Source organism: Rhea pennata, chromosome 3, assembly GCF_028389875.1.
Source record: "Rhea pennata isolate bPtePen1 chromosome 3, bPtePen1.pri, whole genome shotgun sequence".
NCBI classification, from domain to species: Eukaryota; Metazoa; Chordata; class Aves; order Rheiformes; family Rheidae; genus Rhea; species Rhea pennata.
The window spans coordinates 96,205,955-96,229,645 of record NC_084665.1 but is presented as its reverse complement, the minus strand read 5'-3'; the positions used below and the strand labels follow the sequence as shown (position 1 = coordinate 96,229,645).

At 38.2% G+C, this 23,691-nt stretch overlaps 1 protein-coding gene across 1 annotated transcript; it reads left to right on the top strand.

The window, feature by feature from the left end:
* The first annotated feature begins 2,373 nt into the window (after positions 1-2,373).
* On the top strand, positions 2,374-21,988 carry DDX43 (DEAD-box helicase 43). The gene is made up of 16 exons (XM_062573093.1): positions 2,374-2,713; positions 3,339-3,394; positions 3,779-3,917; positions 5,190-5,291; positions 5,674-5,755; positions 7,330-7,486; positions 7,564-7,682; positions 7,966-8,076; positions 10,216-10,357; positions 12,573-12,673; positions 13,437-13,524; positions 14,867-14,994; positions 16,438-16,547; positions 17,253-17,391; positions 18,156-18,243; positions 21,875-21,988. The coding sequence occupies exons 1-16, from the start codon at positions 2,374-2,376 to the stop codon at positions 21,986-21,988; spliced, it is 2,016 nt and encodes a 671-aa protein (XP_062429077.1).
* Positions 21,989-23,691: the final 1,703 nt, after the last annotated feature.

The window sequence follows — 23,691 nt, the reverse complement described above, 5'->3', positions numbered from 1 at the left end:
TATTTACACTCCACTGGAGGATTGCTGAAGAGAGAACTGAACCTAAGTAAGAGCTTCAGGATTTAAGCCTTACCCAAATAACTGTTTTCTGATCAGCATGTTTCTTGTACCTGATTGAAGAGAGAACTGAAAAGAATAGTTTTGATGATTATTATTTGTTGAAAAAATTTGTATTTGCTCCTGGCTTATATGATCTATACTTTTTATTTAAATATAAATATAGTGTTTTAGCCTAGGGTTCAAGATTGCAAAGATCATACACTTTTATTCACAGTGCCCACAGTTGTTATATATGTTTTTGAGATAATCCTACTTAAAATGACTGCTCTCATTATAGTATGGTGATGAGTAATTCACTTGCTCTTCTGTGGTAAGTCAAATCATACTGAATTGCTGATGTATAGTAGAACACCTGATGTACAGTAGTATCTCTGGATTGGGACCTGCATTCCTTACTCAAGCAAAAATTCTACTGACTGCAGAAAGAATATTGCTTGAATCGGGACATCAGATTCAAATCCTCATTTTGTTGGGCATCTGTTTAAAGTGAAAATGGTAATCTTCCAGTTATTTCCTGAGGAAACTTAATATTTAGGTGAATTTACCCATGTCACATTGACTATATAAAAAATAACGCACAAAATACTGAAGTAAAAAGGGAAGAAGAGACTTTTTTTAAAAAAGCACAGAGAAAAAAAGAGAACAATAGGAAAAGAGGAATAAGCAGGAAAGGAAAATATAAGAGAAAAAGGACTGAAAAAAGTGTTTAAACACCTGAGGCTAAATTCATCCTAGAATGGCTTCACTGACTTCAATGAATTGACTGCGCAATTGGGTGAAGTTCAGCCTTCACTGGGATTATCAGGCTCAGTTCCATTAACCTTACAGGAACTGAACCCACCTATACCAGGAATGAACTTGCCTCTCTGGGCCAACTTCATTTTGACTCCTATGTCATGCAATCCTTTTGGTTTCATTAGGTTTGAATGAGATACAGGTCAGAAGAGAATTTGTTCCAGATATTTCTGCTTCACATTTTTTTTTCAAGTGGATTACAACATCACACAAAGTGCTGTCGCTGTCTAAAAAGGTTAATTGGTTTTTGAAATCAGAATTGTCCACTGCAGCGTCAATGGAAGCATGTAATATTTTCCTTTTCATTAATTTGGATTTGCATAAATGTGGCCATTCACTCAGCTACATGTAGGACAATTCCAGACATACCAATATCATCCGCTCTTGGAAGCACTGTAGACTTCTTTGAATGTTAAAAAGCCAGTTTCTTAACAGGTTCAGAAAGTGTGAAGGCTGCTTCCACTGACACTACAATGGCATTAGCCTATACATTACAATGTTAATTGTAACTTCTTGACAAAGTTGAATCCATATTGTTGTTAATAAAAATTATTTGAAAAGTACTGGTTTTGCTTACTTTTTGGGGGTTAAAAAGTACTGCTTACTGTTTTTCTCTAATTTTAAAAATTGTGTGGTGTTAACGCATACCAGGCAAAAGTGTCTAAGGCTTGCTCATTTTCTTATTTTTAAGTTTTGTAAATTTTTTTATTACCTGGACCAAAGTATCACAAAGGAAATTTATTAGAATAAAATGAGTGCAAACCAGCCTGATCAGTTCAGTTTCTAATGACTGTTTACGGCAGAGTTTACTTTCCACTTCAGATGCTTTAATTTCAGAGGTTTCAGCACCTCTGTGAGAACTATTCTGGAAGTTGCTATTACCTTTCCTGTTAGCTCAACAGGAATTTATACAGGATGGGGAATCGGGGCCCTGTGCAGGACTACCCAGGGGCAGGATTCCTAGGAGAAGCAGCGATCTCGGCCTCACCTGAGCGGCCGGTGAAGGCCTCTCCCCGGCGCCGCCACCACGCGGGCCCGCGGCGCGGCCGAGGCCGCTTCCCCGCTGGACTCACCGGCTCTGCGGGGGCGTCAAAAGCCCAAGGAGCCGCTTCGTGCCAGCACCCCTCCCGCGCAGGCCACCTCGCACGCGGGAGCGGGGAGAGGCAGGCTCCGGACAGGCAGATTTGCTGTGTCAGCCACGTGAGCCCACGGGCTTAATTCAAAACGGAACATTACGACTCTCCGGCGCGTTTCGCGCTGCGTCAGCGCGGCTGCTCCCGACACCCACAAAACCCACCAGCGCCGCCGCCGCCGCCGCCGCCGCCGCCGCCGCCGCCCACCTCCCCCCGCCGTTGCGGCCCGGCCCGGCCCGGCTTGGCTTTCCCGCCCCTCGGCCGCCTCAGCGAGGCGGCCAATCGCTGCCCAGTGAGGGATCACGCTGGCCAATCAGCGCGCCCGCTAGCCTAAAGCGCGTCAAGGCGCGCCACGTGGGCCGGGCAGCTGGGAGGGGGAGCCGCCATGTCTGACTGGGAGGCGAGCAGCGACGAGGACTGCGGCGCGGCGGGCCGGCCGCCATCTTCTGCGGCCGCCGCCTCGCTCCTCTGGCAGCCACCGGCGGCCCCTTCGCGGAGCCGCGCCTCGGTGGAGGGCGGCAGAGGGCGAAGGGGCCCCGGGAGGTGGCAGGAGGCGGCGGCGGGCAGCCTCGAGGGGGAGGAGTGGGAGCCCCGAGGCGCGGGAGGCTCCCGGGGCTCGGGGGAGGCGGCGGGGCCATGGCCGCCCCGCGCCGCCCGCTGCCCTCGGGACGCCGTGGCGCCCCTCTGCCTCAGCCTAGACAGCGCCCTGGTCGGGGCTCTCATAGGTAATAACGCCCGCGCTCTCCCCCCAGCCCCTGCCGCGCCGAGGTAGGTGGGGTGGAGGGAGGCGAGGGCCCGGCCCCGGGGCGCGCAGAGGTCTCTCAGGGCAGGCCCTTCCAGTGCGCTCCGTGTCCCGAAGGGGCCTGTCACGGTGCAGGGCTTGCTGCTGGCAGCTGCTGCCCCACACCCCGGCTCGCCACGGGGCCCTGCCGCACCGGGGCCGCAGGGTGCTTTTGCAGAGCCCCGGCCGAAGTGGGGAGCTTTCCCTGCTCGCTGGGGGAGTTGACTTTTCCCTTCCTGAATTGGTTGAATTGACTTCTGTTTCCAGCAGCCAGTGGACTGCAAGTGTGCTGATGCTCCTCTCTATTCCTGTGGCAGAAGGATGACTCTTTTGAGCTGTTTTTGCTGCTCTGCCTCTTCATCTAACCCTCCTCTTGCATTTGGCTACTTGCCAAAAGACCTGTCTTTTTCTGTCTCTTCTGTGTCACGAGTTCTTTTATTTAGGGGTATGCTCTCTCTTGTGAAGATCTTACTGTTTTAGTTGTTACCAAAAAATCTAGAGTTGCAATGTGTGGTTTTTGACAGTTTGGCCTAAATATTTATAATACTTGTGATGTATCTTTATAACAGGTCGGGGCGGAGCTAAAGTAAGAGAACTTGAGGAGTCTTCAGGTGCTAGGATACAGGTATTGTGTGCACTGGATCTGCTCCACGCCAGGACTCTGTCAGGAAGACAAGTCTTGGTTCTGCTTCTGTGTAAACCAGAGTTACTGAAGCAAGTTGTTGCACTGTAGTAATTCTAGTCTTCTGTAAGAATAGCTAAAGAGGAGGAGGAATTCGGGGTATAACTTGACTCATATGTGAAGGTAGGGAAAGCTCACTTTTTGGGAGGGTTTATTTCGTCTTGTTTTCCTGAAGTAGTAGTAGTGTTAATCTCTGTCCTTTTCAAAGGGAGTTAGAGGGCCTTCCTTAGAGGGGAAGTTCAAATCCAAGGAAAAATGCAGTGCATATTCTAATATAATGACTGTCTTTATACTATAGAAAAATTCAATAAGGTTTTATAAATGTAGGTTATAAAGGGAACTTATGAAGCTGAAGTAAAGATTTTTGGCAGCATCGCTGTGCGAAACAAAGCCAAGATGTTGATTGAAGATACTGTTACAAGACTTGGGCAAAACTACACTGGAAGTGGGACTGAGAAAGGTAAGAAATGTGTTACAAGAACCAGTAGATTGTTTCTGTATATTTGGTACTTTTGCGGGATTGTTTGTATTTTATGGGAATGAATGGAGTTTGATCATTTTGGGGGACAATGGAACACCTCCTTAAAACAGAAATATTTAGGCGTCTGTCACCTGTGAACAGTTTTCCCCCTCAAACTGTCGAACTTCCTGTAGTGCTCTGTTCCTGAGTTTCCAACAACTTAAAAAAGTTATGTTACTTGATTTCTTGCAATATCAGTCTGATTCCCCAGAAATACCATTTTTTTCCATTGTATGTTTTAATGTAGTATCTGTGCAGTATTAAAATTCAATAAGGTAGCATAAACATAAGTTATAAAGTGAACACATGCTGATTACAGCATGAGTGAGGCTGATTTCTTAACTCTTTTTGTGGTATTTACGTTTTGACGTTATACATCATACCTCACTTCATTATACTTTATTGTGTTAAGTCTGTTAATGGTTATCTATGTACTGACAATATTTGCTTGATACTGCTTATGTTACTCCTATTTGTCTTTTTGCTTGTACAGTAAGCCCTTAGGGACAACAACCATCTATCTACAAAGTCATACTTTGTCTGAGGCACTGATGAGGAAGGAAGAATCTGAGTTGTGTTTCAGTCTTAGAATAAGGATTAGATTAGTTGTGAGTTGGTCATGATTTTTTGTATTGTTTTATTTTAAGGGCTGCAGAAGGTAGACTTGTATGTGTTTTTCAAGAGGCTAGGAATACCTGATGTGTTACGTGTGTGTGACTGGTGTTTCTGCCCCACACTTCCTGTTTTTCCAGTCATAATTAATTGTATTGCCATTTATATCTTCAGCGTAAAGTCTTCCTGACGAAATGTTATCCTAATAAAAAAGGTCATAGAGCATAATTACACAGAGATTTTATTACAATGTAGCTTCAGAAGTAAACTTTGCTATCATAGGTGATAAAAATAAAACTTTGTGTGTGCTTATCATATGCTTTGGATCGGTTATGTCCCCCCCCCCCCCCAAGAGAAAACCCTTCTGCATAGCAAGGCTTCTCTGTAGCTGAAGGAACAGCGTTTCAGAAGTGGTCATTAGCTTTCTTTAAGCGGCTGAAGATACTGAAATGCTTTTCTCATCAGAAGTGGATTTTGTACAGTAAGTGTGGAAAATAAAGGCGTCTTGTTTTGGGGGGTTTCTTCCTCACTCCTTTCTCCCCCCTTCCCTCTCCCAATCAGATTCCATCAAACAGAAGCGCTTTGATAGTAGTTCTGCGGAAAAACACTTGGATCTTATCAAGCCCCAAAATATCCCACAGAAATCTTTGATTAACTGGGCCTCCATTCGAGAAAATAAAGCTAGATATGAAGCTATGAAGTGGGCAGGTTAGTTTTAAAAATTTTGATTTTTATATTGCTTGTCTTCATTTGATAAATCTGTTGAATGCATAAACATTTTTAGTTTTTCCTCTAAAATGACTTTCAGCATCTTAATCAAGTATATATAGTGAAATGACCCACTTCAGGATTTCTCAGGGGTGATCATGGAGAACAGTGTAGTCACTGTGTGAAGACAGTACTTCACATACTGTGTTTCTCTCAGCCTTTACCTTTTACATGAATGCCACAGTAGTCTCCTACTGCTTTTGACTAGTTATTTAGTACAAGGCACAGTCTGCTTGGTTTGGGGGTTTAGCTTCAGCAGCCTTGCCCTGAATCTGTAGCATCTCTTACTGACTCAAGCTCACTTTTTTTCTGATTGTTTAAGACTTACCTCCAATTGAGAAAAACTTTTATAAAGAATCATCAAGGACTGCATCTATGTCACAAGAAGAAGTGGAACTGTGGCGGTAAGATCATTTTGCCAAGCAGATGATTCCCCTTAGAAAATAACTATTAAGATGCAAAGCACTTAAATGGGAGATGGAATACTGAAACAAGTATTAATGTTTGTCTTGTAGTAACTTGGCAGTTTTTTTCTCAGGAATTGAACAGTGACTAACAGATAAGGTATTGCTAGTTGCTTGGAAAACTAACTTTAGGAATTAACTCTTTCCCTAAAAGGTGTTTGATCAGTTTGGCTTTCAAAGGGGAAGAAAATCAAGACTGTTCATTGGCTTTTGATTCTTTGCATTTCATTAGACTGCATATTCAAGGTTTCTTGGTCCTTCCAAATCTTAATATTATTCACATGCTAAATACCTCTTGGCAATGATTGTTTTTCATTATATGTTTTAGTCAAACATAATCTTTGAAACAAGTTTCAACTTTGATTACTGTTGTGTTTTCCATCTGTCTTGCCTTTCAAGTGCATCCTGGTGAGTACATGCCTTAATTGTATCTGTTCATCTTGACCCAGCAACCTACATCATTACTTTTCAAGAAAAACAGTTCATCTGTTTCAAATGATTCTGTTCAGACCATGCTAATAGTTCCAGTCCTTTTCAGTAGTTCTAATGGAATTGGTAAGCATTTCCTGAAGCCTTACCTTTTATTATTTGTTTTTTTTTTGCGTTATATCATTTTTTTCTCTATTGCATGCCCACCAGAGAAACCTTGTGACTGTAAGTGAAGCTTGGAATTGATACCCCTTTCCTTAAAATACATGTTACTACTGGAGCTAACCAAGAGCAACTGAACATTGTGTTGTAGGTTCAGAACGCATACTGAGGAATAACACTTGTGTTTGAAAAGAATGCATATCCTCTCTCCTTTTTTTTTTTTTTTTTTATATATACATATATATATATATAGAAAGAGGTTGAATTCTTTTTCATTCAGGGAGCTGGCTAGGAGTAAAAATTTGTTGAGTGGAATCTTCAGAAGAGGAGTGGAGTAAATACGCATCAGTGGTTTATCTTTATATCCCCTAATTGGGTAGGGGGTGGGTAGAGGATGACCCAAAATTTCAGTATTTATGTAGCTTTTTTGTGTGCCTTTTTTGTAACATATCTTACTGACCTCCTGCTTTTGTTCTAAACTGCTGTGTATTTTCTAAAGCATCCAGAAAGTTGCTCTGAAAATATTTTAGGAAGGTTTTATCAGAATATAGAATTCTGACAAATCCAAATCCATTCTTAGTTTAGCAGTTCTAGGTTGCCTTTTGAGTGTGAAAACTATTAACAGTTTTGTAATTTATGATAGAGTATAGTTGAAGTTGGTATGGCAGTGGTGTGGTGCATATATAACAACTTTAGTCATTGATAAAATTTTAACAAAAAAGATGATTAAGGAGTACAGGTGAAGTCTTTCCTGTAATAAGGCTTTCTTGGAAGTTAGAAGCATGGTTATACATGTAATTCAGGAGCCTGAATTTGTTTATTGTGATGGAAACATAAGGAAAAAAGATGTAGTCTTGTGTATTAGTTTCATGTTTTCAGATTCTGTGGTTTTAAAGCTGTTGTACTACTTTAATTCTACACAGGAAGGAAAATAATAATATAATTTGTAATGACTTGAAAGAAGGTGAAAAGCGCTGCATTCCCAATCCTATTTGTAAATTTGAAGATGTATTTGAGCATTATCCTGATGTTATGGCTAATATCAGAAAAGTGGGTTTTCAGAAACCTACACCGATTCAGGTATTTCTTCATTTTTAATGGATATTTAACTGAAATTTGAGAGACGTACAACTTAAGTATGTGTTGTTCTATGTTAGTCCCAGGCGTGGCCAATCATACTCCAAGGAATTGATCTTATTGGCATAGCACAGACTGGTACCGGGAAGACATTAGCTTACTTAATGCCTGGATTCATTCATTTGGATTCGCAACCAATGTAAGGGCTGTTTGTATCTCTGACTCGCATAGCTGTGCATACTTCTCCTTCCCCCCCCCCCCCCCCCATGGTGATTTTGTAATAAAAAAGATGATAAATCATAAGTTGAGAAAGTTCATAAGCCTAGAACATACTTGTTGCAGAAACAGTAAATTCTAGACATTTTCAGTGATGGGAACAGAGAAACTCCAGAACTACATAATAATAATAAAAAATTGCAATAGCAATGTGACAGACTTTGTGTATCCTCATATACGCACATCATAAAGGTGCTTTATTGCAGACCCAGAGATCAGCGTGGGGGGCCAGGAATGTTAGTCCTTGCTCCCACTCGAGAGCTAGCACTTCAAGTTGAGGCGGAGTGTTCAAAGTACACATACAAAGGAATTAAAAGGTAATCGTCACTCTCATATCTTTGTTAAATAATTTTTTCAACCACTTCTAGCTTCATAAACCTACTAGTATAACTGCATTTGTTAAGGAGGGAGGAGGAAAGCTGCTAAATATATAGTTCATATTTTCTTGGATTTTTTTTCTTTGAATATCCTGTATTCTATTTGTATTGCATGGAAGGTGTTCTGTTGAGCTGTGAGGTGGTATGCATACTGTGCCTCTGTTGGGGGAAAAGGGGTTCAGATGCATTGTTTTTATTCCTACCTAGAGAGAGGGAACTTCATCTAAAAGAGCGAAATTTTTTAAGAAGCTCTTACATGTTCTTATGATAATGTCTGTGGGTATAATGTTTAAGGAGCTTGTATGTTTTCTTTTTGTTCTTCAGGATATAATCTTTTGTGGGATCTTACTATCCCATGATCATTCATGTTCTTCATGTATGCAGCTTCAGCCTGCTGCCAGGTCACTTTCTCTAGATTAAGGCCATGTTAACAAGCTTGCTGTCAGAGGTTATAATTCATGTTCTGCTGCCTCAGAAGTGCAATGAACTTCTTAAGGATGATCTCTTAAAAATAACAAGCTGTTTGTCAGTAGTTGCTCTTCTTTGCTGTATCAGATCGTTTTTATCAGCTGTTTGTATCGTACTATTTTATTCTCGTAATCATAGGCTCCCGTAAGTTAGAAAGGACCTTCGGATGTTACCTAATCCAGGCTCCTGTCCTGTGCAGGTCCAGTTAGAGCAAACTGCTCAGGCCCTTGTCGAGTTTTAATCATCTTCAAGGATGGAGACTTAACAGCCTCTCTGGGCGATCTATTCTTAGTGCTAAACCACCTTCATGGTGAAATTTGTATCTTACATATGCTTGGAATTTTCAGAGTTGGAACTTTGTTGCCTTTTCTTCTTCCTTTGTGCATACATGGAAAGAGTCTGGGCTCTGTCTTCCGTACACCCTGCTGTTACGTAGCTGTGGACAGCAGTGAGCTCTCCTCTGAGCCTTTTCCTCTTCAGGCTGAACAAGCCCAGTTCCCCGCTTCTCATGTCACGTGCTCCAGCCCCTTAGTAGCTCTCTGCTAGACTTGCTCCAGATGGACAATGCTTTTCTTGCAATTGAGCAAGGGAATGCAGAAACTGGATATGGTACTTGAGGTGTGCTCTGACAAGTGTCAAATAAAGAGGAATAATCACTTCTCTCAACCTGCTCGCTACATTGTTCCTGGTACAGCCCAGTATGCAGCTCGCTTTCTCTGCTTTGTGGGGCACAGTGCTGACTGATGCTTAGCTTCTTGTCCACCCAAGTCTTTTTCTGCAAAGCTATCTTCTAGCTTGTTGTTGCCCTGCCTTCACTGTTGCATGGGGCTATTCCATTCCAGACAAGATTTTGCTTTTAAGTTCATAAGATTTCGGTCAGCCCATTCCTCCAGCTTGTCAAGGTCCCTCTGAGTAACAGGCTGACCCTACAGTGTACTGACTGCTCCCCCAATTCAGTTTCATTCGTAAACCTGCAATTTCATTCATAAACACTCCTGTCATGCAGATCTTCATTAAAACTATTAAATAAACATTATTGTATTCTAAAACTTACTTAGAGGATTCTGTAGTGACCTTGTATAGCATTCAGAGTTAGTTTAGTAGTCATCAAATGATGCAGTGTATTTCCTGCTTCCCTGCATAAAATATTTGAGAATTTTACAAAAACGTGATAAGGTTTTGTATAGGCCTAAATTCTTGCGAATGCATTGGTTGATTTAATAGCAAAAAAAAAAAAAAAAAAAAAAGTGTTACTTTTTGAAGATACTCCTTAGAAAATCATGCGTCCTATTTTGGGTTCATCTATTTGGTATGAATATTTTAAAAACAATTCAAAATATACTTGTAGCTTAATAGCCATCTTGCCTTCCTGTCATGATTACTTTCATTGCAACTTCAGCAGAGAGGTATTGCTGTACAGTTTGGGGGGGAATCATCCAGTGTTAAGCTATTTACTGTGATTCTAGCAGTCACACTTACATTGTATTTCTTGCTTTGGGGAATACCAGATCATACCTTTTAAAGTAGAGTAACATAGTGGTGTTTATTTGAGAAAGATTGACTTTAGTTGAACCTTAATACTCTGCTTCTGGAAAACGTTTTGTTTTTTAGTATTTGCATATATGGTGGTGGGGACCGAAAAGGACAGATAAACGTGGTTACCAAAGGTGTGGATATTGTTATTGCTACTCCTGGCAGACTGAATGATCTTCAAATGAACAGCTTCATAAATCTGAAGAGCATAACGTATTTGGCAAGTAGTTGGTACTTAAAAGTACCGGTTGGGAAATAGTTGACTGTCTGAACTAAGCTTTAGTTTAACTTTCTGTTAAAGTCTCAGTTACAAGATATCTTAAGGCTAGCGTTGGAGTTGGAGGGGGGAGGTTCATTCCTATCATAACCACACTGCACACGGGGGGGGGGGGAGGAGACTTCTATAGAATAAGCATTTTAAAGATCATAACTTTTTATCTCATAATAGTAATTTTTGCTATTTCAAACTTAGTTATGCAAAGACCCATTATTAGTGGATCAAATGTCTTCTGTAAGTCATCTTTCCCCTTTCTTTTAAAGGTTACTAGTAAGTTGTTGTTAGTACTTGTGCAGTAAGGACCAGAGGGATAGGGCTACAGCAGTTGTAGCTATTTGTAAGAGACTCATCCTCTGGTGAGAAAACAGACTCTCCATTTTATGGAGTCTGACAATTATATTTAAACACATAATGTGAACTGACAGCTTGAGGAAATCCTCCTTCCTGCTTGGCAGAACCACCAAGTTAATTGCAGTCATGACTTGTCTCAGACTTTTAGTAACTCGTTCACTGCAGATAGGCTTCTCTTCTTCATGATTTCAGAAGAAACACTGGTTATTTCTGTCCCATACAACCTTTTAATTGTTTAGAAATGGCATGCCATTTTAGGGGAGAATTTACTTAAAAAGCTTGTTTTTTAAGTCACCTGCTTATGAGGAAGTTGGAAGATGATGCTGATACCTATCTTAAATCTGTTACAAATTTCAGGTTTTTTTTATCAAGCATTTAGCAGAAAAAAAGGAAAGTAAACTTAAACTACTAATCTGATTCATCTAATATGTATATATACTCATATGCCTTCCTCTCCATTTCCAGTGAAGTACTTATACTTACTAGCTTAGAAAATTTCTATTGTTGGAAGGAGCATCGTAACCAACTCTCTATTTAAAATTGTGAAGCTTCAGCCTTCCTATTTTATTAAAATATGGGTAGTTTAATGAAGCCTCCATGAATCCGTTGAAAATAGACTGAAACCAGAAAATAGAATTCCTATCTTCTGCCTCTCTGAGGATTTATTATTGTTCAGGAAATTCCAGAGATTTTGCACTAGAAGCCTCTAGTGTAGAATAACGCACCCAAAAAGAAAGAAGCTGTAAAACAAGCACAATAAAAAAGCATAATAAAAAAGGGTTATCATCCAAGTCTTAAGTTTCCACATAAGTGAGTGGAAAATGTTGATACTTAAAATCTATGATCCATATAACTGATGGATTTAGATAGCCAGAATAATAGCTATTATCATGAATGGACCTGAGGGCTTTAAAAGTTGAAAGAAGTGCTTAAAAAACCCTTAATGGCTGTGTTGGAAGTTTGTCATCTCTGGTAAAGACTGAAAAGTTAATACCATGTAGCAAGTGCCTGCCTTATTGCTTTTACATCCTCTTAACAGCATCTATGCCTACATGACAATGCTGGTATCGGTCAGATTTTTATTTCTAACCTGACGCATACCTAAGATATCATTTTGCTTTAACTTTCATGTTGATTTTGAGCATATTTTTTCTCTGCAAAGAGTCAGAATTATGTTACTTGCTCTTTGGGTTTTTTTATTTATTTTTTCTAAGTGATAGGGAAGCTATGCCTTTTTGCCAGATAAAAGTAGGAAACTTAAATTCTCAGCTCAACCTTATGAAAACTAGAATGTGTAGAATCTAGGTGATTGGTTTGGGGATTTTTTTTCCTCTTCCTTACTGATGAGGAACTAAATTGATAAGGGATATTTTGGACTAGTATGAAAGCTCTAACAGGTTAGAAGTGAGACTGTCCATTTAAATTTCTAAAGTCTTGTCATCAAAAGGGTACTGTATGGATTTTAAGATTTGGGTGGTTGTTCTTCATCATTTTTCTTAATTGTGTACTTAAATGTAGGCACCAATCAAATTAGAGTGAAAAAGAAAAATGAAAGCACTCTAAAGCGTACTTTTTCCTCTTCAGTTGCGTTAGATGTTCTTAAAGATGATGTGGGCTTTCTTGTGATGCCTGTGAACATACTACATAAGAGAAATTGAAGAGGTGAAATAAAAAGTTGCACAGGTTTTGCAGTAAGCTATGGAATGGGTTTTGAAATGAAAATCCTTTCATAAAATGATCTACTGTGTCAAGTCTTGATGAAACTCTCTCATCTTAGGAAATCAGACATGAATTTTATTCTAAGCAGGTTTTAGATGAGGCTGACAGAATGTTGGATATGGGATTTGAGCCTCAAATAATGAAGATCCTGATAGATGTGCGGCCTGACAGACAAACTGTGATGACAAGGTATGTAAGCATAGTAGTGCTCAGTACTTGAACAAGTTAACTTGAGAATGAGTGTGGCAGTTTTTATTAAAGCTTTTATTAGCCTAAGTGACAATGACATCCTTTTTTTTTTTTCCCCCTCTGTCTGGTCAGTCCTAATGAGTGGTTTTGTTTGTTTTGACAAGATGATTTGCACTTCTGCCTTTTCTAAAGTTTTATATGCAGCTGTGCAAATATCTGTGTTCCTTCCAAAAAGGAAGGTGTGTTGGGAGTGCTAGGAATTACCGTATTGATTGACCAACTTCTGTTTTGCATCTGGGACCAAACATGTGTCCAGGCTTTTGATCAGTACTTGTCCTAGCCTGTACCTGGACTCATTTCAAAACTGTGCAGTTTTCAGGAGTTAAGTAACAATGTCCCAACACACAACACTTCCAATCCAAAATACTTGTGATTGTTGCTACTGTTTTAAAAAATTAGGAAGTAGAAGCTTGCTTATTAGAAGTCATTAAATTGCTAAACTCACTTTTCGGCTTCATTAGACTCCATGATTGTTGCATAACTTTCTAGGTTTAAAGTATAGTTATCTTGAAAGGAAGAGAGCCATTAACAGTTAATTTCTAAAGGCGACTTCTAAATGTTGTGGAAGTTGACTACTGTAACCAAATGAGCATACAGTTGCCTTTCTGGTGTGCAAGAGGAAAGAAAGAAGAATGCAATTAATGTATTAGAAGATTTTGCACTCTTTTCTTGTATGTTTTTTTTCCTCTTCACTTCCCATTAGTGCTACTTGGCCTGATGGTGTTCGTCGCTTAGCAAAATCCTATTTGAAAAATCCTATGATTGTATATGTTGGCACTCTTGATTTAGCAGTAAGTTGCTCTTTACTTTCTTTTTTGTTGTAGAAGACCTACAGATAAACCAGAAATTTTATTTTACTTTTAACTATATATAAAGTAAATGCTTGTAACTAAAATCAATATGAACTTCCAACAAACTCTGAGTTTCTAAGCTTTTCATGAGATTAAAAGAAGAATGGAAAAGAACTTTGTTCAAATGTTTATGTAACAAGATCTTGAAGACTTAGACTTTCAGAAGACAAATGACAAGCAGTTACATCAACTGAATCCAGAAGTTTACTGAATGTTGTACTCCTATAAACACATTTCTATAGTTTCAGTAATAAAACTTTCAGCAAAGTCTGCATAATGGCCAGAATACATGCTTATGATATTGTCAGTAATCATTATTTTGAATTTTTGTAATTAATTCGAATTAAGATTTAAAAACAAGAATTTTTCAGAGCCTGTAGATGACTTGTTACTGTAAGGTGACACAAGACAGTAGAAGCTCTATTTTGGAAAAGCATTCATTCTAAAGTTTGCTGGATTTACTTCTTAATTACTGATAATCTTATCAGTTACTTCAAACTGAAGTATTTTGTATATCTGATGGTAGTATTTGATAGGAGAATATAGTTGAAGTAGCAAATTGTGATGTTCTGAGATGGATCATGAGAAGAAATTTAACTATTGATTTGTGTAAGCATTAGATAACTTGCTTGAAGAGGAAGATAGCCAAGAGAGAGATCATTTCCTATCCAGCACAGAAAACTTCCATCTCTTGATATGGATGACTTTAAAACTTTTTTAAAGTGCTTTTCTTCACTTTAAAAGTGCTCATCTGTACATTTATACCAGGGGGACTTGGTGATGTCAGTTAGTGTTGAAATGTCCATGACATACAATTAAAAAAAAAAAAAAAAAAAAAATTAACAGTTTAACTTTGTTAAACCTCAACCTCTCTATGTTCTCCCATATGGAGAAGGAATCTGTATGAGTACCTGACCAGTTTCTCAAATCTTGCTAAGATGCAGGGTCAGGAGAATCTAGACTAGACTAGATTCTACTGACTACTCAGAATAAACTACTTCAAATTGCTCTTCACTAAGAATTTTTATTTCACTTCACCTCACTAATTTGCAGATCTCTGCTTTCTAAATCTCTGAAAATGTATGACTGACAGACTGCTTCAAGATAAATTTTACTTCACTCTTAAGGCAACTAGAAAACAACAAATCTGCACTGTTTTAATTCTAATATATATTCTATTTTATAATAGTTTGGTAGTATCATAATTCTTAATTTTGTAATTTGGGAATTGACAAAAATATTATTCAAATCTGTTTCTATGTAACATCTTTTTGTTTAACAGGCAGTAAACACAGTAGAACAGAGAGTTGTTGTTATCCCAGAAGAAGAAAAGAGAGCTTTCACACGGTACTTCATTGACTCTATGAAGCCAAAAGATAAGGTCATCATTTTTGTGGGAAAGAAACTTACGTATGTAATCACTTTCAAGTATTATATCTGTGGGTTTTTTTCTCCCTTTCAGAAATGCTGACTAATTTCTTAAATTTAGATAATAAAATGTGATAGCAGCTTTCATCAATGTGCTGGTAGTACTGAAGGCTGTGGTGTCCTTAACCCTTCATGTACTTATTAATTTCAGAACTGCTAATAATAGTGGTGGGAAATCTTAATTTCACATAATTAAAGTGGATGTTAGTGGATGTTTTTAGGGTTATATTAATTTAACTTACTCTTTACTTGCATGTACAACTGGTACGTACAAAACTTTTTTTTGTCTATCATTGTACCCTACCTGAGCCTTACAGGTGCTACAGCAAACAATGTAAATAATGGACTCTTTTGTGTCTTCTTTTGATGCAAGGAAGTGAGACAAAACTTTGTAGTTTGCCAGCCTTTAGTTTCTTGAATATTTGAAACTAAATTATGTTCTATGATGCATGCAATATCTTTTTCTAGTTTGTGGGTGGAGGGCAGAGGTAGGGCCTGACATGAGTTGCCCTTCAAGAGGTATTGTGGGGATTTTTTCCTATAAATGGATCTAAACTATTTTCTGAAAGCTCTTCTTGAGTGGTCAGTGTGGGGAGCTTCTGACCCCTGATCAAATGCCTTTCAGCTGATAAACTTTGCTGCTTGTGTAGCACATGGCTTAATCTTGATACCTGCCTGGAAGGGCTTCAGACTTCTGTCTAGAAATGTAAGAACTAAGGCTTGTTTGGCAAAGTCAGAAACACTGTTCTGAGATACAAATATGGAGTCTGTGTCAAAAGACAGGTTTTTTGTTTGTTTCGTGAGGAAATGGTAACTTACTACGACAAATCCTTTGTGGAAGGGGATGGTTTGGGGGATCTGTACACAAAAAAAAAAAAAAACCTATTTGCTGCTGAAGTACTGTATTTTAACAATCCCAAAACTGTTCAAGTGGGTACACACATGCCATATAATCATGGTGTGCTTGCATCCATGTAAAACAAGGAAGTTTTCCTTTGCACTATCCACAGAGTGTTGCGCTTTTTTTTTTTTTTTTTTTTTTTTTTTTTTACTGCTTTATTTTCTCTCTCTTTGTGTATATAAGGCACATGATAACAGGTGCCATCTTTTCAACTGTTCCATTAAGATAGAGTGCTTTCTGGGTTGATACTTTCTTGCTGCATGACTGTCTGTCTTTGCTTTCTGGATTCAGTGTCTTCATTGAAGACTTCTCTCTGAGAGAGGATGAGAAGGGCTTAAAATATACGTTTCTTATGAGTTTTTTTATGCTTTCTTCCATATTGTTAGAATAAATATCATCTGGCCTTGGTACGATTTTGCCCCCTCTTAGACGCTTCTAGCTGTCTGATTATTATCTCTGTATACTTAATCTAGAGGCTATATTTTATTTTATTTTTAAAGAACTGTTGTTTTATTTCATCTTAGAGCTGATGACTTAGCAAGTGACTTTGGTCTCCAAGGAATTGCAGTTCAGTCTCTTCATGGTAACAGAGAGCAGTGTGATCGAGAACAGGCTTTAGATGACTTCAAGAAAGGTAGATTGGTACCTAAATACTGCTGTGTTTAGCCCAAGTTTTTAAACTGTGTTCTGTGCAACTTCATGTCTATTTTAAGTGCAGTGATTCTTTAGTACATTAGAAATGAAAATGTTAAATGCGTAGGTATGAAGCTCTGAATGATACACACACAGTTTGTTAATTTGACAAACACAAACAACAAACGGCTTGCTTTGTACAGTGAACATTTGAATGGCCAAGAGGTAAATAATTTAGGGTAAGACCTATTAGAAGTCTTTCTGGAGCGATCAAGATTGTACTAGTCTACAGAACCGTCAACTTCAGTGTCAGATGATGGTGCTTGCAGTTCTGCTCTTTGATTATGCTAGGGAGATTATACTTCAGGGTTATGTGACTCAGTAAAACAAAGTCATGTGATAAGGATGCCAGCTGAGAAAATAGTTATTGAAGTTTCTGTTTTTTTCACAGGCATTTTACATCAGCTGGGCATGTTAATTGGTTCTGCTGCACCTTGTTGTTCTACCTATGAAATAAAATAGTAAAATGACTATACAAGTACTTACCTGGCACCTACTATCTAAGGTTAAGTCAGTGTGAGACACAACAAACAAATTTCCCTTAAGTGTCAAGGATAGGTGTATTATACACTAACAAACAATCTGTGTTATAGAGTAGATCTTTTGTGTGTATTATAAACACCTGATTTTTTTTTTCTTATTTTAGGCAAGGTCAGAATACTGATAGCTACTGACTTAGCATCCCGTGGTCTTGATGTGCATGACATTACTCATGTTTTTAATTTTGACTTCCCTCGAAACATTGAAGAATACGTTCATAGAGTAGGTCGTACTGGGCGAGCAGGGTGAGTATTTTCAAGAAAATAGCAATATTTGATTAATACTATTATATTAGGAACCGTTTTCTGTGTCGAATGCTAGAGCTATGGGCGATGCAGAATGGAGGAGTGATGGTATACTGAAGTATGCTTCAGATAATAACATGCTACTTTGTTTTGAAATTTGTCAGCTGTTAAATTGAAGGCAAACAAGTTTTTATATTTTTCTGTTATGTCATTGAAATTGTTGGAGGAAGGGATGTTTGAAAACTGTTTTAATGTGAGGAAGAGCTATAATTCCTTATGCTTCCACTTCTGTATAGATGTTCTGAAATGTTACTTCTTGTTTGAGTCTGTTCATGAACTGCTTAGTTTCCAAAACAGTCCACTGGTAAAAGAGTTCAGAGTTCCTTGCCTTTAATGGTGGCGTAGCTTGGTGTTAGGAGACTTGAATGCTGCTTTCCCGTGCTTGCACGTTTTTAAAGATATTATTACATGATTTTTTCATACTTGTATATGTTGTCTTTATGCTAGGTTTATTGTCTAAAGTTCTGATTTATTTGTGCCTTTGCTTCATTTTAGGTGAACTGCCTTATTCTGGCCTTCACAAAAACAAAAAATTGTTTTATTTTGTATGCATAGCAAGTACTCCAACCTGCATTATCTAAAAGTTCAGAAATACTGCCTGTAGTCTAATATATTACTTATTAAAGTATATGTTGGTAGGAAAAGCCAAACAGTGTAGTTATCTTCTACTTTGAAGATCAACATTTACTTTGTTCCTTGTTTAGACGTACTGGGGAGGCAGTAACACTTGTCACTAAGAATGATTGGAGAGTTGCATCTGAGCTGATTGACATTCTGGAAAGAGCAAACCAAGTAAGAAAAAGTATACCTTACTGGGTAAGGTATACATTAATTACGAGTTACCATCTGAAGCAGGTTGTGAGCATGAGAACCCTGCTTATACCTTTCTGTGACAGAGTTTAATGTAGCAAAAAATCGGTACTTAAATCCCTTTTGTCCTGAATATCCTTAGCTTGGACCTTTTCACAGTTGTATCTCACATTACTACAGATGAGTCCCAGAAGAGAATCTCCAACTTTAATGAAAGCCTTCAACGTCCCGAGAAAAAGCAATTATCTAGCACGTTCATGTATGCACATGTGCACACACATGTATGCACATGTGCACACGTAATATGATCTCTTTTATTCCTTGGTATTTAATTCCACTCATTTCACTTCTGAACACATATTCCACAGATCATCTTTAACAGTATAAAGGTCAGAAGTAGTTCAAGCATCCTTTAGTCTCTGGTATCTGACAACTCATGATATCTGCACATATTTTTCCCAGCTATTTTTCATATAGATGTTTGTAAATATTGGAGAAGTAAGACTAGAACATATAACTTTCTTATTTAAATGAAATGTTTTTTCCTACTGCCATGCCTGAAAACACAATTACGTTGGTGTTTCTTGATAGAACAAGAAACAATATTTCGCCTGATGGCATAATAAATACCCAGTTTCTGCCCTGATTGAGTTGTGTGGGTAGTGGAGTGGGGTTTTTTTTGTTTTGTTTTGTTTTTTTTGGATAAGTGTTTTGTTGTTGATTAATGTGAATTAACTTTCATTTACCAAGGGCCAGGAGAGTGCTTATAGTTGTTTATTGTGGACATTTACTCTAACTTTAAACTCTGAGCTAGAACTTGACCTAAATCTTGACCTAAATCTTCTAGTTCTTATAACTCTTGCACTTTGTGGTGTAACATCTTTGAAAGAAGCCTGATAAAATCCTTTTGAGGGAGGAAAAGAAGAGATTTGCCTCCTAAAAACTACTTAAAGCTGCAGCACTTCTTGCCTCTAGCAATTCTTTAAATTAACATACTCTGTGTGTTCTGAATCAGCCACTACCATCCATGTGTGGTCTCCTGCTTCAGGCTGAAGTTTCCAAAGTTAAGATAAAGTAGTTCAGCTGGGAACAGATCCTGAGCTCAAAAGAGAAAACATCTCTATACCCATATCTTCAAGGGTAACTACTAGTCATATCTCTTTCAAGCTTTAGTTACAGCTGATAGAAGGGAGACAGCTATACAAGGCAGTTTTTTCTTCACAGTCACAGCAATGAAAATATGACTTTAGTCTCTAAGCATCATGTGAAAGGGAAAGAGAACAATTGAAGACATCAAGGTCTGCAGTGCTACAGTATCAAAACAAATAAAGTGTATTTTTTAGCCACCCAGAGATATTGTCTGCGATACTCAATACACAGATTAACTCTCTGAAGAAAAATGGATACAAGAGAAGCATTGCCAGTTTTCTATATCATGCTGCAGGAATATTACATGATGAAATTTTCTTATTAAGAAGTATAGGCAGATTTTTCAGGGAATTTGTTAGAAAAGGACAAGATAACGCTTCACTGTGAAGGCAGCCAAACACTGGCACAGGTTGCCTGGAGGCATTGCAGAGTCTCCGTCCTTGGAGATACTCAAAACCTGACTAGACACAGTCCCAGGCAACTTTATCTGGTCCCCTGCTTAAGCAGGTCACCCAGAGCATCTCTAGAGGTCCCTCCCAACTCCAGTTATTCTGTGATCTTTGTAATGCAGTAATTTTTATGTAACACTGTTCTTGGTATCTTCGTTTCTTTATTCCTCCTTGTTTTCTCACTTGGACTAACATATCTAGGTTATATGTTTAGCATATAGTTTTATATATGAAACTGTGCGTAAAATCTTATGAAATCAAACCATTAGGAGCTGGATGTTGCCTCAATTTAAAGTTTTCTATGTTCCATATTCTAGCTCCTTCCCACTCTTTCCTTGATCTTATCAGAAACCAACCTGACAAGGAACTCTTGCAATTTGAGCTGGAATAAATTATGTTCCATGATGCCAGAGAGGGTCTACCGTGACACAGAGGAGGAAAATTATACACTGCTTCAACTGGAAACCTAACTCTGTCTTACTAGTTTTATATCTGGTGATAAGTCTCTAGTGATTTTCAGCTAGAGTGATGCATCGTTTCTTCACTTTCTTTCGAACAACATCTAAAGCTCCAGACAGACTAGACTGTTTCTATAAGCAGCCTATTTTGTGGGCTCCTGGTTTTTGGGTAGGTGTTTACCCATGAGAGCAATTCAATGCATGAAATGCATACTAACAGTCTGTCTGATCCCAGCTTAAGAAAAGTTGCTGATGGCAAAGAGTGAGTGTCAATAAATTATGCAGCCTGACAAAAGAAGTTGAAACTGGAGGGATGCCATCTTGCTCTGTCATGAGCTTTGTTCTGGCAGTTTCCTTCACCTGGTAAAGCGTTGTCTGGTCTAGGAATTTCTAAGGAGACTTAACAGCATGTAAATGCACTAAATTTCAGAGCTGGAACTGCATTTTTGCCTCTTAATGAGGGACAAAACCTTGCAGACTGAGCAATTGAAGAAATACCATCATGCACTGGAGGGGCTTGTGTTTTACTCCAGGCTCAGGAAACTGGGCACATCCTCTCTGCTGTATGGCTATGTGCATGTTGTCTAAGCAGGTTGGTTTTGATAGATTAGTAATCTGAAACCTCTTGTGAGAATGCAGTGAGTGATTAGTGTGCATTAATGTCTGCATGATGTTTCATCCAGTTTAAGAACTTACTAGCTACTGCCTTTGTTTCATGATCTGTGGGAATGGGATACACTTATTGTCCCGTTTCTTCTATTCAGTAGTATTAATCAGCGTCACTCAACCTAATAAAGTCTTCCTGTAACTCTTTGCAGCTGGCCTCAGTCTTTACTATCTTGAGTAACTTCGATGGGACAGTTTGCTGATGATACTATTTACCTTCTCTTCCACAAAACTGCAAAACAAAAGGCACATACACTAATACAGATCTCTGTCAGATGGTCTGGTGACCTGTCACTGGTGTGAGAACTGACTACTTATCCTGCCTGCCCTTCTGTTTCTTTTAACTGTGTATTTTATCAGTGTGAGGATGCTTCCCTCGTACCCAATGGCAACATTTTTTTCTTAAAGAGCCTTTGAAAGGGGAACTCTTGTACTTAATGATTCCAAAAGGAATTTTCTATCAATCATAATTGTATAACATTCAAATAAATATAGCATGGTGTCACATTTTAATGGCACTTGTAACATTTTCCAGTTGTTTATTAATCATTAAATTATTTTTATCTGAAATACAACTATTCTAATTAGCTGGTCATATGTTATCAGATACGGGGATACTAGTGTACATATCTAACTGAAAATGCGTGGATGTTGTGCTGAATATTTTCACTCAGTCTAACCTTTTTAACATAAAACTATACCACAGCCTATGCGTGAGTAGACCTACAGAAAAACAAATCTGCAGTGGCAGGAGCCAGACAAATAACAAGATCTAGTTTAGGACACTCAAGTCAGTTATGTTTGTTTTTTGTTTGTTTGTTTTAAGTGGATGTCTAAAAGCTTATAGAATTTCTTAAAACTGACCTTGTTTTTGTGCTGCTTTATTGTCAGGCAGTTCCTAATGAGCTGATTTCAATGGCAGAAAGATACAAACAATTTCAACTCAAAAAAGAAATTGAAAGGGATGTTAGAAGACCTCAGAGACGGCCTCCAAAAGAGTTATAATCACCTTGAAGTTACTGAAAGTAAGTGATTATAGGTAATGTGAGTACCTATGGGCTTGAATTTAGAAGTGAATTTTCTTAATTCACTGTATTTTGTACCTGTCACGTTTAAATAATACATGCACGTACACAAGTTAAAAGCTAATCTAGATTTTTTTTTTATGTAGAAACAAATCTGGCTTTATGTCCAGGCATTATTTTGAGTTTTAACTTAAGAAAAGTTTATTTCAGTACTATTTCCGTAATACATGTAACTTCTAAAGCTATTATTTATTCATTTAAAAGCAAATTTGTTTTGCTTTTTAAAATTAATTGTCGTATTAACATATGAGAATGTAAAAGGTTATTTTTCCTCTCTATTTTCAGAGAACTGGATAGTGAATGTAAGCGATGTTTGTCGGTGTGGTTTCAAAATACTGTACTTCTCTGTTGATATGCCATGTCAGTGGCGTGCAGGAGTATTTCTGATGTTAATTTAAAGTTATTTGAGAACTGCTTTGTTTGCAGTAACTGATGTTTGCTGAAGCAAGTATTTCATATTTTAAAACTAATATTGAAAGCCATTTTTGTTAACACTTATGTCTCAAGACTTTTTTTGAGGGAAGTCTGCATCCTTTCTCAATGGAGAGGAGCACATGACAAGAGGTCTGTGTTCATGGCCTCATGGCTGCTTGTTTTAGCTTAAGGGGTGTGGGGGGAGGGATGAAGTAGTTTACCAGAGTTAAATACTAACAAGGTCATGAAGAGCAGCTTGGAAGGGTCAGCTTTATTTCTTTCAGACAAAGTTGATTCAGATTTTAAACTTGGATGTAAGGTGGTTTTTTTTTAATGCAGACTGCTAATGGTAATGGAGTATCCTTTTACCCTTTGGAAGTTAAAAGGGAAGGGGCTATTTCTATACAAATGACATTGGTCTGAACTTGTGTTTACTTCCGTGTGTCATATAAGTAAATGCAAAACTAATAAACTAAATCCAGTGAATGAGAATATTTAATAAGATAGTTCTCTGAAGTTTCTTCTGGCGCTTCTTATAATTGAGATGAAATATGGGCATTATTTAAGCTGATAGGTATTTTGTCTTTAAAAAACAGGCTGAAAAAACAGGCTTCCTATGTCTGCTTCCTTAAGAAAAGCAAAAGATGTAGTTTCGTACAGCATAGCAGTTCTCAAATGCTGAATATTTATCAACTGCCAAATTTTAAAAGTAGGGAATGTCATTATTATTTTTTTTCCTAATGTTCTTCAAAGTAAGAAAAACTGAGCTGTATTCTATCTGGGCAGGTTAATGAAGAGTTGTCTAAACTATAGCCATCAATGCTGTTCAGACAAAGCGGGATAAACTAAAAGGTAATTGTGCCCAAGTTCCTGTTTTGCAATGTTTGAGTTTTGCGAATGAAGGTAAACAAAAGTCTTTGGGAGAATTTCAGCGTTGTGCTGCATTTTGGTTTTGTTAAGCTCTCAAATGGAAATTCTTTGATATGGATGGAAATGATGTGTATTTTTCTACAGGGATCTACACACAAGTGCTTATTGCCACAGTAACTGGCATTACTGGATTTCCAGTGCAAAAACATGGCTAATACTAATGATGTACTAGATGCAGCAGGCTTTCATAATGTTTTGAGATAAAATCACTTGATATTGTGGCACTAATGCTGATCTGTGCTATGTTCCCATTGCATTTTTTTTCCATGTCCTAACCTC

Excerpts from the sequence above, each read along its gene's own strand:
- DDX43 (XM_062573093.1), top strand. The coding sequence starts at position 2,374 with ATGTCTGACTGGGAGGCGAGCAGCGACGAGGACTGCGGCGCGGCGGGC. Across the intron at positions 8,077-10,215 it reads ACATACAAAGGAATTAAAAG|TATTTGCATATATGGTGGTG; the intron begins GTAATCGTCACT and ends TTTGTTTTTTAG. Across the intron at positions 12,674-13,436 it reads AGACAAACTGTGATGACAAG|TGCTACTTGGCCTGATGGTG; the intron begins GTATGTAAGCAT and ends ACTTCCCATTAG.